Raw genomic sequence first — 15948 nt, 5'->3', positions numbered from 1 at the left:
ACAGCTGAGACTCCAATAGCATTCTGATTTTGGACACCAACACCACAAGCAGCAGCTTAATGTGCTGCAACACAACGCTGGTCCCTGAGTACTTCTTGGTTAATGAGTAAACAATAGGTGAATGAGAAGAATGATAAATTTCCATTGGAATAATCTAATGGAATATTAGGGTACACTTTAGCATCAAATGCCACAAGCTCTCCACATCAGATCTCCCAATGCCAAATGGCTATTAGGTATATTTTAATGAACAAAGACATATATACACACATAGGACACTAGTTTAGACAGGGTTTTTTTGTTGTTGTTGTTGTTGTTGTTGTTTGGACTCTTACAGCATTTAAATGAAACATCTAGTAACATTTCTGCTATGGACAGACACTTCAATCTATAATACCCCTAAATTAGATAAGAGTATTTTTGAACTTTATTTTAATATATGTGAAAATGAAAGTAATGAAAAAAAAAGTAAAAAGACATCTCTGTGAAAATGAAACCCAATGTATGATGAGTATGTTTTCAAACTTCACCTGTCTTTATTTGCAAAACTTTCATTTGGGGAAAACTTATAAAGAAATGATTTGAAGCAATCACCTTGGTGCTCCTACTGAGAACCTTAGCTCTGTCCAACCAAAACCAATTTAATATTGTTGTTCCACGGTGCTATTGACAATGCAACAATGACCAGTTCAGTACATATCACCTTTATAATTACAAAAATAGATTTTCTGTAATTTACTTTTCAGTAACAACTAAGTAATGGTTATTTTTTCCCTATATTTATACCTCGTTCTCTTACCTGCTGTGCAGAATTCTATAATTTCACTCCATTCGGATACAACATAGTCACCATCAACTTGCTTTGAGGCCGTCTGCACTGCTACTGTATACTCAGTTCTTGGACTCAAAAACCAGTGTCCACGTACAGTCATAGGCAAGGGAACAGCTTTTGCCACAAGTTTTGTTGGAACATCCTAAGAGGGAGAAAAGGAAGGGAAGGATGGAAGGAAAGGGAGAACAGATACTAATTCAGCATATAACTTTAATGAGTTGTAACCAATTAGGAAGTTTATTAAATTCCTAGCTGACAACAGAATTTTCTTGTTTAAAGATACTTAGATTTAAATCTCTTATTCTTCATATCCAAAAACTAAAGCCCCGACTTGATCAAGAGGCCTGCTCAAGACCACACAGCTAATCAATAGCATAAATGTTCATGGATTTGATTTCCAGTATGTTCTTTTCTGAACTATATGTTCCTCAAAATGCTATAACCTGTAATACTAAATAACAAAGTTTTTTTTAAGAACAAAATATATTAGATATTAAAAGTACTACATTAATACTAAATGACAAAGTTTTTTTAAGAACAAAACAATATATTAGATATTAAAAGTACTACATTTGCTTAATTTACCTTATTTTTTTTTTTCAGGACTAGCCCACTACTAAACAATTTATATGTGAAAGGATAGAATTTTTTTAAAAATTACTTTAATTAAATGGATCTGTTTTAATACAAATGAGGCTAACATCTGCTTTACTTTTATTCAGGTACTGAGTCTGAGTCACAGAATAGTTTAAGTATTTGTAAATAAGGACTAATCATTAATATGCCAGATGAGTGGACACTACATTTTCAATGACATGGTATCCTAAGTATGGAGTAAATAAAGGGGGTTAAATCTTGAGCTCATTTAATATTAAATATTTCCAAGCTGCTTCAAGAAGGCAAATGTAAACAGAGTATCACCAAGAAACATAATCAAAATTAGAACTTGGGAACAATAACGACTGATTAAGTTTGCTTTCTCTTTCACACAACATAAGAAAGAACACTTAAACCAGTTAACTTATCCTCTCTACAGGTGCTTTTAGAGAGATATACATCAGAAAAGATGTATGATATGTAGACAGGTATGCAAATAAACATCAGAAATATTACATATCTAAAAAAATCTAAAAGTTGGTAATTTTCATTCTAAAAACAAAAAGGCAATACAAGAAATTTTCACTCCCAAAATGAACAAAACAACAGAAAATTAACTGCCTAAAGCAATTTTCAGCCCTAAAGTGTTTTAACAAATAACATGATGCTTATAAGCTGTATCAGATTCCTCTTTTGGCAGTTAGCAGAGGAAAAATGTGTGTCTCAATAAAGACGTATGCACTGCCTGTAGCACAACTTTCTGGCTATCTGCTTCTGATTCTATGGAAGCTATTCTACAATTTTGTAATCTCTAGGAATTAGTAACAATTCAGTTATTCTTGTCTAAATACCTGTAAATAAATTCTGCCAGTGGAGGGACACTGCACCCATTTTTTTGAGTCTACATCCACATTAATTTCAATATACCTGATCTAAAAATGAGTATCTTTTTGTGTTATCCTACGAATTCAATGTAGTACCTTATCAGTTTCCTTATTAATCAGTTGAAATCTTCAGCATATACTGATTTCATGTCTTCATGACAGCCATGATTTTACCATTTTTGAAAATTATCTTTTAACAATTAGTATAGCATTTTTTATAAAATATATTACAGGATTAGGTTTTAAAATCACATAATCTTTATTCTTGCCAATATAAAATATATTATTAATGAACCATTTTTTAAAAAATGTTCTTACTACAAATGTTTTTAAGATGCAAGTCAATTTAAGTGTGTGTTGCATTTACCTTGTGCTTGAATTTATTAGAGTTCTTGTTCTCTTTCTTGTTAAGGTCTATGAAATAATGTGTAATACGATCCTTTGATTTTGAATCCATTTCCCATGAAATCTTGAATGAATCACATGTAATATTGCTTATTTTGATGTTATGTGGTACAGGAAGTTCTTCCATCTCTGCTATGCCACTGTCTTGTGATTTGTTCCCTGAAAGAAAACAATACACATAAAGGTAGTTTCCAATTAATGTGTTGTTTTCCAATTTTCAAGGTGTACCTATTTTGAATTCAACTATATAGTTACTAAATCTAGGATTTAATTTAGATCATGAAGTAATGTGAGTGCTAATGATAATAAAGGATGTTTCTAAGGTCCTATTTACAATAAGAGATGACTTAAGCCTTCCCATATCTACATTTTCACTAATATCTGCTTTCATAGAGTTGAAACAGAAACACTGATGGTTACACTTACCCTTAAAAGCCCCCAAGAATCCGTTTTTCCTACATGACCAATCAGTTCTGCCCTAGAGTAGTATCAGGTGTTTTAAGCTAGATGATGTCATAAAAATGCTGACAATCAAAGAGTCCAGTCAAATAAAAGTAATGTTTCTTTAAAAGTATATGAGGTAGGAGCAGGCATTTGGCCTAACAGTTAAGGCATTTATTGAGACACCTGAACCCAGATTATGGTTCTTGAGTTCAAGTCCTGGGATTTGCTCCAGATTTCAGCTTTCTGCTAACACACACCTAGAAGGCATCAGGTGACAGCTCAAGTAATTGGTTCCCTGCCACTTATAGGAGATACCTGGATTGAGTTCTTGGCTCCTGGCTTTGACCTGGCCCAGCCCAGTGTGTATGCGCGTGGTGGGTGGGGTTTACAGGCATTTGAGGAGTGAATCAGCAGATGGAAGATCTCACTCTTCCTCTGCCACTCTCCCTTCTTCCATCTTTTTCTCTCAAGTGAAAAAAAAAATCCTTTAAAATGTATAAGGTAGCAATGACAACCTATAAAAATTGCTGTTCCTCTTTTATTTTGGAAATATATGGAAATAGCAGCTAATGATTACATTACACATCTAAATAACATTGAAGATAATTCAATTACAAGTTATTATGTCAAGGATTACTCTAGGAATCTTTTACCTATGATATCTTGATAAATTTAATTTTGAGTAACAAAATGATAGATAAGGCTAAAAGAAAATATGATTCCCATGTTAATCGATATAACTGAAATACTGAAAAACTGATCTCATACCTGGTTACTCTGAAGACTGTCTCCACACTTCTACTAAGAGAAAATGCTATCACTTAAAGTGATAAGGACATGAGGAATGACAGTACAAAGAAAGGAAATATACCCAGACTTGCCAGGTTTGTTCCATATACAATAAAGACATACTGGATTCAAATTTTATTCTACTTCTTTCTACCTTCCCTTTCCCCATGCCAACATAATGTTCAATTCCACAAAGAGAAAAAAGTGAAATAATTATTCACATGACAAAAAAATGGTAGGTCATATACCAGTTACGTATCTTAATCCTTACCAGAAAACAATAAATTTTGGTTAACAAAAATTAAAAAGCAATAACATTGAATGCCAGCCTGTTATAATACCTTCTATGTGTAGATTAATTGTTCTCTCCTCTGCTATACTCAGCACCAATCACTCAAATAAAACTTTTGACAAATCCCAACTTTATTAAATCTTTGATGTTATCTCAAACTGTATTGTGGCCAGAGGAACCCAACGGCAATCAACAATTGACTTCAAAATACCTTTAAGTTCTTCACTTTTATTTGTTGAACAATATTTTTTAAAACTTTCCTCCTGGGGCCGGTGCTGTGGTGCAGCTGGTTAACACCCTGGCCTAAAGTGCCGGCATCCCATATGGGCGCTGGTTCAAGTTCTGGCTACTCCACTTCTGATCTAGCTCTCTGTGATGGCCTGGGAAAGCAGCAGCAGATGGCCCAAGTCCTTGGGCCCCTGCACCCATGGGAGAGACCCGGAAGAAGCTCCTGGCTCCTGGCTTTGGATCTCCGCAGCTCCAGCCGTTGCGGCTATCTGGGGAGTCAACCAGCAAATGGAAGACCTCTCTCTGTCTCTACTTCTCTGTAACTCTCTCAAATAAATCTTTAAAAAAAAAAAAAAAAACAAACTTTCATTCTTCTTTATAGCACCATCACATCCTAGTTTCTCCACATACTTTATACATGAAATTCCCAGAAAAATTTCTCCCACTTTTTACTTTACTCCATAGCTGTTTTCATACAATCCCCAAATTGCTTTTGGCTTAACACTTTTCAGAATTCAAGAGAAGGAAAAAACCAAGTGGACTCCCTTTAATAGCCTTGGGAAAAGGAAAGGAAATAAATATTCTAACAGTAATTTTTGTCCTATTTTCAAAAGGTCACATTTCAAACTACTGTTTGGATTGCAGTTATCTTCAAAACAGTAGTAGTATTAATGAAAATCTCTCTAGACACTAATGATAGAAAATTCTGTAATTCATCTATACTATAACTCTGTCCATACAACTTCACATTAAGAATAAAATTGTTTTTTACAATCCATAGAGAAAAATAAAACTATTTTGTACTTGATCCTATTTACTGCATATACAATTTCAATATATTGACATTACCTAACATATTTTACCATTTAAACTGCCACTACTCTTATTTTATTCAAACTTAAAGTGATAACTGATTTCTTCATACAGTACAGCACATTTTATAAATTTTCTTCTAATTGTTAAAATTTGATGAAAATGTTCCTTACATTAAAATGTGATATGGGAACCTTTGCTGAAATCATATTTTTTTCCATTAAGAACACTATAAAGCTCAAACCTGTAAAGGATTTATTATATTAAGACTCTTCATTTTCAGACTACCCATTAAAGTCCAAGTTATTAACAAAACCACTAAACTTTACAGCTTTCTTACTTGGTTAAAGAAAGTAAATAATTTAAATTAACAACACAATTAATTACAGAATGGCTGACAGTGTCCCTACTAGTCATACAAACATTTGAATTCTAATGATGCCAGGCCGGCGCCCTAGCTCAATAGGCTAATCCTCCGCCTGCGATGCCGGCACACCAGGTTCTAGTCCTGGTCAGGGCGTCGGATTCTGTCCCGGTTGCCCCTCTTCCAGGCCAGCTCTCTGCTGTGGACCAGGAGTGCAGTGGAGGATGGCCCAAGTACTTGGGCCCTGCACCCCTATAGGAGACCAGGAGGAAGCACCTGGCTCCTGGCTTCGTCGGATTAGCGCCGTGTGCCCGCCGCAGCGGCCAGTTGTGGGGTGAACCAACGGAAAAGGAAGACCTTTCTCTCTGTATATAAAGATAATTGAAAATGAATCTTGATGTGAATGGAATGGGAGAGGGAGCGGGAGATGGGAGGGGTACGAGTGGGAGGGAAAGTATGGGTGGGGGGAGCCATTGTAATCCGTACTTTGGAAATTTATATTTACTAAATAAAAAATAAAAATTGAATTCTAATGATGCCACACAGAGACGTCTGATGCTGAGGAAATCTTAAAATCGTCTCAGCCTCTGTTTCCTCATAAGGTCAGTGAGTATAAAATGAGGCAATGCAGATATAAAATATTTAATACAGTATCTGGTATGTAGCAGATCATTTCAGCTGATTTAACATCACATTGATATAAAAGGAAATTATTAGTTCACTCTATCTTTTCATCTAATTAATGCATAACTGTTCTAATTCACTCCAGAATGTCAGGCCTCTGGTCATATTTAAAGACTTTTTTTGCTTCTAAAATCCCAATCTGCTGATGTTCATTGATGTTCAGATAGAGTCTAGTATTTCTGAGTAAATCTACACATGCTAAAAAAGGATATAATTTCCTATTTTTTTTTTAAATATTTTATTTATTTGACAGGTAGAGTTACAGACAGTGAGAGGCAGGGACAGAGAGAGAGAAAGGTCTTCCTTTCATTGGTTCACTCCCCAGATGGCCGCAACAGCCAGAGCTGCGCTGATCTGAAACCAGGAGCCAGGTGTTTCTTCCCGGTCTCCCATGTGGGTGCAGGGGCCCAAGCACTTGGGCCATCTTTTACTGCTTTCCCAGGCCACAGCAGAGAGCTGGATTGGAAGGGAGCAGCTGGGACTAGAGCCGGCGCCCATATGGGATGCCGGCGCAGCAGGAAGAGGATTAACCTACTGTGCCACAGAACCGGCCCCGAATTCCTAATTTTTATGTGATATTTAAGTTCAGCAATTTCTAATTTACATCATGCTTTTCTCAAATATGCTTTTTTAAAAAATCAGATCACATCTAATTTCCTGTCTTCATCTTTGTTACTTGCCACCTTCTTAGTGCATACTTTCTTTCCATCAGCTTCTCGTTTTTTATTTTTATACAACATAACAATTTTATTACCTTTTTCCAGTGCACCAAATATTTAAGTCACTCTTTCTGAATCATTTCTTACATTTTTGCTTACAAAATCAGCATATATAGGAATTTCACATCTAAATCGTTAATATTTTTAAAATGTAGGAGCTGCAGAGCTGACCCAGGAAGGAGTTATTTCTTCAATAACCACAGTATCTGAAAGGCATTTCACCCCAATTTGAGGTCTTAAAAATGTCTAATTATTCTGCAGTTATCACTCTTGGAATAGTTTTAAATCCATGTAAAAGCATTTCTTTATTAACATAGTTCCAATATATTTTCCAAGAAAGTTTTATGAGGTACTATTTTATTCTTCATCAATGATGAAACTACATATTGAACCAGTTGCAGAGCTGATGAAATATGATATCAACACACTTTTGACAGTTTCTCATTACTACAAGGGTTATCAATTACAAATGGAGGATATGGATAATTCAACTGTTAGAAAGTTAGGAAAACAGTTCCATTAGGGAATAACTGTATACTTATTTATTAATGAAAATGTTTTATTCCATAAAGGTAACTTAGGTGAACAAAAGCAAAGGAGTAAGACCAGTATGAAACCTCAGATTCAAAAGTCCAAAATGTCAGTATCCAAAGGTATCTCAATTGCAAATCTTATGAATTTTAGACTTTTTGGCTTTTATGAAAAACCAAGAAGACAAGTTTATCCCTGTGGTGCTAACCCTTAACATACAGCATTTGGATTCTCCAGTACACAGAAGAAACAACAAAATTCTTGCTTCAGTGAAACAAAAAGTACAAAATAAATGCTTTATACTCCCGTTTATAGGCTTATCTCTCTTAGCCATACCCAATGCTAATTCCAAGTTAAAACGACTAAAGACTTTTAGAAAGTAAGTCATCAATGCCCCTGTAGTTGAACTGCAGTACCAATAACAAGCAGCAAATGAAAGAGTGAAACTCATCCAGTATCTACCATGCTGTCCAATTATTCAAAATATATGTACATGGGCTAAACAACAGTGAATAAAATGAATTGATTTTTGGTCAGTTCTTCCTATGAAAGCCAAAATGGCAATGATAAAATGAGGGTATTTTGTTAAATTCATTTTAAAGATGAGTTAAATTTGTTTTTCATTTATCTCCTTACTTTTCAAAGAATATTAAAATGATTCAACAAAAAAGTTGAAAAAGACTTTGGTAGATGGTGACTAATAAAGTAGAAAGTTTTTCTAAAGTTAAACAGAAATCTGTAACAAAGAAAAATGATTTTATATAATTAAAATATTAGATGGAAATTCTAGACAATAAGATCTAAGCCACTGGGCCACCATACAAGCAGTTTCTGTTAACCCTAACAGATAATATTGAAATATACTCATAGTACTGATTAGAGCTTTTAGTACCAGAAACATTTATTGAGCACTTTTGTCAGCCAGACAGTATTCTGAGGATATTTTTTACATATATTTTTATTCTCATAAAAATTTATGAATTAACTATTATCACCATTATTATTTTAACAGACTGTGGAAATGAGGGAAGAAGTTGTTATGTAACTTGTTCAATGCCAAATAACTAATGCAAAAACAAGCCAAAAGCTTTGGCATAAAAGTGCAGATTTCTAATTGCCATACTACAGTTGCCTACCATGGTTGTTCTAGAATTACTTGTATTGTTTCAGGTGAATCAATCTACATTGCTCCTTATTTGTAAAAGAAGAGAATTCCTTTGCATGAGATTCTCTACAGTCACCCTCAACTCTAAAATTAAGAAATCTTATTAAATTTTTTAGATAACATTTTTAATTTACATTATGGTCATAAGGATTGCGTTATAGTAACTATCGTGCATTTGCTGTGAGCCTGAGACTCGAATGTATAAATAAATTCCTTTAAAAATAAAGTAAAAAGTAAATTACAGTGATAATTAAAGAAAAAAAATCTTACAGTTGGATCTAGCCTTGTGGCACAGTGGATTAAGCCTCTGCTTACACTGCCAGCATCCCACTTTGGAGCACCAGTTAGAGTCCCAGCTGTTCTGCTTCTGATCCAGCTTCCTGATAAAGTACCTAGAAAGGCACTGGAAGATGTCCCAAGTGCTAGCACCCCTGCCACCCATGTGGTAGACCAGGAAAGAGTTATTGGCTCCTGGCTTCAGCCTGGCTCAGAGCTGACTGTTGTAGCCATCTGTGGAGTAAACTCTCTGTCTCTGCCTCTCTTTTTGTTACTCTGCCTTTCAAACAAATAAAACATACATCTTTTCTTAAAAAGAAATCCTAAGGTTACCATATATTCTCAAATGAACAACTTCTAAGTTTCTGGCATTTATCAGTTGACACTAATTTACATCACCTCATGATTAAAATAAATTAATTCAAGAACTCATTTCTTTTCTGATAATACTTCTTTGCAATACAACAATTAATTGAGATTCCATAGTGTAGTTGAGTGGGAATAGTATATGGTCCAAGTTCTCACACTGAGATGTTTTACAGCCCTACCTAGGTAACCTCTTTTGAAGTTAAAATTCTTCCTCTTTAACTTATACACTGACAAATATACTAGGTGAATAATGTCAATGCCTTCTATTCTTTTTGGTGATATTTTTGTCTCACTTTGAGAAAACAAATAAAAAGCACAACAGATCAACTCTGATTTACTTAGCAGCTGACTATGCCTAACTTTCTGTCACCTTACAGTATTCTGTCCTCAACAAGGACACCCAAAGGCACATAAAAGTCAGAGTAGGCAAGAGACATATCTATTCAATTTTTTAGTTATTAGCAATTCACCACAAAACTGGGGTGAAAGGAGGCAGAACCTGCATTAAACTTAGGGTCTGAACTACTCCTGTTGTTCCTTTTCTCCACTATGATAGAGTAAATACAAGTTCTTAGAATAATCCTATTTGCTTTTTGGTTTGCTTTTTCCATTGTTATTTTTAAATGACCTAACTAAGTCATATATTTTGTATTTAATATATTGTACTCAACCAGAAACTCTGACAAAGATACATGGAATTACTGAAAGAGCCCAAACCTACTTTAAGGAAAAGAGTATCTACCCATTACTGATGTCAACTCAACATTCTTCCTACTTTCACTTTCTCTAATAATGATCTTTGTTCATCCAGTATATTTAGAAATAGCAAACCATATATAGAATTTATTCCATGAGCAAGACATTGAATTATTAACACTGCAACAATTTATTCCCAACTCTGCATATTTGACTTCTTATTTTAAATAACACTTTTTTTTAAAAATGAATACATATAAGAAATGCATGTCCAAATCTAGTAAAAGGGCATCAAAAAGGGTTTGAAAAGAAAATTAATTTTTCAGCATGGAAAACATCAGCTAATTTCAAAGCAACTTCTATAATATGGTGAGAATAGATTGCACATCCCCTCCTAAAAGGATGAATTTTGCATGTAAAATCCATACTGCTACTTTATAATACAAGCTGAATAACCATGAGATTAATGAAGTTTGACATTCTGAATGTTCCTCATTTGCAAGGTTTACTTTCTTAGTGCAATAAATAATATTTTTATAATTATGCATTCTTTTTTCTAAAGAAGGTCCCCCACAATATATAAGGTTGACATGACACAATAAATGTTTTATGAATATATGAATCTAACCATATTTTACATTCTAGTTTTCAAAGTTGATGTCAGGCCCCACCTCCTGCAAGCCTTTCCTGACCACCATAGGGTTCGTTGATAGCTTCTCTCTGAGAACTCTAATGGTACTCTACCCACATAGGTCATATATTTCTTCTATTCTACTTAGTTATTCTATACTTATTGGCTTTAGAATCAGACAAGGCTTTGGAATCATATCCGCTACTTTTAGTTTTGTGGTCTAACTAGAGATTACTCAAATTATTTATACTCAGGCGATTCACTTTAAAACTGAGGAGAATGGGGACCGGTGCTGTGATGCAGCAGGTTAACACCTGGCCTGAAGCGCCGGCATCCCATATGGGTGCCGTTTCAAGACCCGGCTGCTCCACTTCGGATCCAGCTCTCTGCTGTGGCCTGGGAAAGCAGGCCAAGCCCTTGGGCCCCTGCACCCATATGGGAGACCCGGAAGAAGCTCCTGGCTCCTGGCTTTAGATTGGCACAGCTCCGGCCGTTGCGGCCAATTGGGGAGTGAACCAGTGGATAGAACTAACTCACTCACTCTCTCTCTCTCTCTCTCTCACCCCTCCCTCTCTGCTTCTCCTCTCTCTGTGTAACTCTTTCAAATAAATAAATTAATATTAAAAAAATTTAGGAGAATGATACATAAAATACCATCAGAGGTGAATTTTTCAGTAAACTCAGGAAGCATAAGCTTTAAGGAATCTTTATGTGCACATACCTGGGTATTTGATTTCTTTCTTTCTTTTTTTTTTCTTTTTTTTCTTTTTTTTGACAGGCAGAGTGGACAGTGAGAGAGAGAGACAGAGAGAAAGGTCTTCCTTTGCCGTTGGTTCACCCTCCAATGGCCGCCGCAGCCAGCACGCTGCGGCTGGCGCACCGCGCTGATCCGATGGCAGGAGCCAGGTACTTATCCTGGTCTCCCATGGGGTGCAGGGCCCAAGCACTTGGGCCATCCTCCACTGCACTCCCTGGCCACAGCAGAGAGCTGGCCTGGAAGAGGGGCAACCGGGACAGAATCCGGCGCCCTGACCGGGACTAGAACCTGGTGTGCCGGCGCCGCAAGGCGGAGGATTAGCGTAATGAGCCGCGGCGCCAGCGTTTGATTTCTTTTTAAGTATAAATACAGATTATTATTTCTTAAGAAAATTTAGTAGCTAACATTATTTTTTATTTTTAAAATCTGACTTGATTTTGTACCTATAATTTTACATTGCTTTTCTCTAAAGGGTACCCAAAATTGCATAAACTTCAGGCACCACAAAAACATGGATCCATGCCACCTAATATGAAAACTACAGATATGCAGGCCTAATGTTTAAAAAAAAAAGATAAACAGGAACATCTTAGTAACCAAAAATCCTTAGCTCAGGGACTCTGATGACTCAGAGCATTGGCACTGACCAGCACTTTTTTATCTGATTTCAATGAGATTTATGTTATATATTAAAAATTTTTCTTTGAATGATCAGCTGGAAAGAAACAATGAGTCAAAGAGTGTAAAAGCCTGATGTTAGTCCAAGGTTTATGCTAGAAGTACTCAAAATTCCCTGGATAAAAGAGATTGTGTTTGTAATGGTAAGAATCTTTACCAAAAAAAAAAAAACAAAACAAAAAAAACAAAAAAAACAAAAAACTTTCTCCAATGAAGGTAAGACTGATGGAATCCTATTACATCTATATAGTAGGAAGTGATTTACATTAAATTTTCCTTACATTTTCATTATGAATCATAAGTATATTACAGTATTCCAAATTGTATTTGTAAATAATGATTAATAAGGTAGAACTGCATAGCATATTTCTAGATAAATATTTTTAAACATATACATTTTCATTGTAAGGTTCAATAAATTGATGCCAAAATATTTTAAATGCTATATACATTAGCAAATACTTACAACAGTTTTCATAATGTACAAAAGCAGCTAAAGCATTTCAAGAGAAAATATTTCTTTGAAATACAAATACCACAATATGATATCATAGAGGAAAATGAAGATATGCATTTCCTCTGCATTGAAAATTTAAAATTTTTTATCTTAATATATATAATAGTTGTTATTCACAAACTAGTCATTTTATTTAATTCCAATTTTCACCAAGTATATCTGTAAAGACTGAAGAATATCACATTTTAATGTGTTTTTCTTTTAAAACTGAGGCTATATTTGTAATGAAAGTACTACTACAAAATTCATCAGCATACTGAAATCTATCTTTCTAAATAGTATTAATATTAATATTAATAAGCACATCTTTTCTCTCCATCCCTTCAAATTCTCTTTATACTAGAAGTCAAAAAAGTGCCCTGGTGGCAAAATAAACATAGACAAGAACATGTTTTTGCAAAATGTAGTCAAGTACACTATCAATTGCCACCTCAACATTATGAAAAAGCAAAAGCAGTTCTCCATAAGTAAATACACAAATTTTGATGATTAGGAAAAGTAAAATATTACAAACTTTTCTCATGGAGAAGGCTGACTTACAGGTTCAACAGACATGCATTATTGGTTGAAGGCATTAAGTGTTAGAGTATTCGAAGATGAACTGATGAGACAGTGGATATATATATGTAGATAAAAATATAGATTTATTTGGAAAGCAGTTACACACACACACATACACACATACACACACACACACACACACACAGAGAGAGAGAGAGAGAGAGAGAGAGAGATCTTCCATCTTTTGGTTCACTCCCCAAATGGCCATACCAGCCAGGGCTGGGCCAGGCTGAAGCCAGGAGCATCCTCTGGGTCTCCCACATGAGTGCAGGGTCCCAAGCACTTGGGCCATCTTACACTGCTTTCCCAGGCACGTTAGCAGGGAGCTGGATTAGAAGTGGAGCAACCAGGACTCGAAACAGCTCCCATATGTGATACAGGCACTACATTTGAAGGCTTAACGTGCTATCCCACAGTGCCAGCCCCTAGGGTTTATATTTTCAAGGAGCTTATGTTACAACCTGTAACATGCACAAACATGTTAATTTTTAAAGCACTTACTGCTATATAACCTTTCAGATGATCACTTATTTACCTCCCTTCTTAACTCCAAATACATGCCATTTCTTTATCACCTATTCACTCTTAAACTCAGTCAAATCTAGTTTCTTTCTATGCTGATGCAGCAAAAGATATCTTGTCAGGTCATCAAGAAAATGCATGGAAGTAAATCCATGTATACTTTTCATTTTTTCTCTCATAGAGTTTAGGGCATAGAGTTTATGCCCAAATATAGTATCTTGCCATTGGAGGGCATAGCAGAAACTAAAAGATCACTCTGACTTTCTCCCATCCTTCTCCCCTGGAGCAAGCCATAAAAATTAACTGAGGGGCTGGCGCCGTGGCTCACTTGGTTAATCCTCCGCCTGCAGCGCTGGCATCCCATATGGGTGCTGGTTTCTAGTCCTGGTTGCTCCTCTTCCAGTCCAGCTCTCTGCTGTGGCCTGGCAGGGCAGTGGAGGATGGCTCAGGTGCTTGGGTCCCTGCATCCACATGGGAAACCAGGAAGAAACTCCTGGCTCCTGGCTTTGGATTGGCGAAGCGCTCGCCATAGCAGCTATTTGGGGAGTGAACCAACAGAAGGAAGACCTTCCTCTCTGTCTCTCTCTCTCACCATCTGTAACTCTACCTGTCAAATAAAAAAAAAATTAACTGAACTTCTTTTCATAAGACTTTCATTCCACAGGGGTCTTCCCTATACCTGGAAGAAAGGAATATATTTTTTTCTCTGAAGACACAAAGTCACAGGGAAGAATCAGAACAAATGCGCCTTGCTAAATTCTCCAGAATTTCTTACCACTGAATCATATCCCTCTTAGTTCAATTATATCTCTGCATTGGCTATCCACTTCATCAGACTTAGCATAAAATATACATAGCTTTCCCTGTTCTTTGATTTTTCATTTCTGAAGACTGTCATGTAAGAAATACAAATTAATAAAATCTTTGCTTTTCTAGTTAGTACTTTTTGTTGTTGTTACGTGGGTCTCAAGTCACAAACTTAGCTTTGAGTGAAGAAAAATCTTTTTCCCATACATGTCTCAAGATCATTTGCTGTTTCTTAAAATATTCTTAGTAACTAGAATTGTGATACAGCAGGTTAAGCTGCCACCTGAGATGCTGGCACACCATATGAAAATTGATTTTACTCCTGGCTGTTTGACCCTGAGCTATCTACTTGCTAATGTTACAGGGGAGCAGCAGAACATGGCCCAACTACTTGGACCCCTGATATCCATATGGGAGAAATGGATATAGTTCCAGGCTCACGGCTTTGGCCTGGATCAGACCTGGCCCCTACAGTCACTGAAGAATTGAACCAGTGGATGGAAGAACTCTCTCTCTGTGCCTCTAACTTGTCTTTCAAATAAATATATTAAGTATTAAAATGTTCTTAGTTTTTCTCCTACCTCACTAACTACTCCTTCATATTCTCCAGATCTTTGTCTAACGAAAAGTTAGTGTTTCTCTGGGGTTGAGGCCAGCATTCTCTTTGTTGACCAGCACCAAATTTCTAAACAATGCTGAAATATCAGCAATAAAGGAAATTTTTTCTACCTGTGCTATTTATTATGATTGCCATCAGGGAAATGTGGCTACCGAGCACTAGATGCTCCATTCATAAATTATAGACTTCAATAACTAATACAGGTTAACTGATCTTAAAGATTTTATTATTTTAGAGGCAGAGCAATAGAGAATAATGGAGATACACATAGAGACAGAGAGAGAGAGGGAGACACAGAGAGATACTCCATCTGCTGGTTCACTGCCCAAATGGCTGCTAACAAGAAGGTCTGGACCACATCAAAATCAGGAACCAGGAACTCCATCTTAGTCTTCCACATGGGTGACAGAGGCCCAATATTTGGGCCATCTTCTGCTGCTTCTTAAGGGCATGAGCAGAGAGCTGGATTGAGACAAAGTATCCAGGAGTCTGAAAGGCACTTCAATATATATTCATAAGCCATGGCCGACCCCTAATTAACCTTCTAATTCTTTTTTTTAATAAGCAAGTTTCTTTTAAGATTTTATTTATTTTCAAAGAGTTACAGATAGGGGAGGGAGAGACAGAGAAAGAGGTTTCCAACTGCTAGTTCATTCCCCAAATGGCTACAACAGCCAGGGCTTGGCCAGGCTGAAGCCAAGAGCCAGGAGCTTCCTCCAGGTCTTCCAAGTGGGTGCAGGGGCCCAGGCACTTGGGCCATCTTCCACT

General features: G+C 36.1%; 1 protein-coding gene across 6 annotated transcripts in view; it reads right to left on the bottom strand.

The window, feature by feature from the left end:
• The window catches only part of PHYHIPL (phytanoyl-CoA 2-hydroxylase interacting protein like), a 55248-nt gene that overhangs the window by 18600 nt on the left and 20700 nt on the right, over window positions 1-15948 (bottom strand). For all 6 annotated transcript variants that reach the window (XM_008270105.4, XM_051823882.2, XM_008270107.4 and 3 more), the window contains 2 exons: window positions 2681-2877; window positions 800-974 (listed from right to left, as the gene is read on the bottom strand). In XM_008270105.4, coding sequence (XP_008268327.2) covers window positions 800-974; window positions 2681-2877 — 372 coding nt within the window. The remainder of the gene's footprint in view (window positions 1-799; window positions 975-2680; window positions 2878-15948) is intronic.

The sequence above is a fragment of the Oryctolagus cuniculus genome, chromosome 15 (assembly GCF_964237555.1).
Source record: "Oryctolagus cuniculus chromosome 15, mOryCun1.1, whole genome shotgun sequence".
Taxonomy (NCBI): Eukaryota; Metazoa; Chordata; class Mammalia; order Lagomorpha; family Leporidae; genus Oryctolagus; species Oryctolagus cuniculus.
The sequence above is the reverse complement of the archived record's forward strand: the minus strand, read 5'-3'. Positions and strand labels throughout refer to the sequence as shown.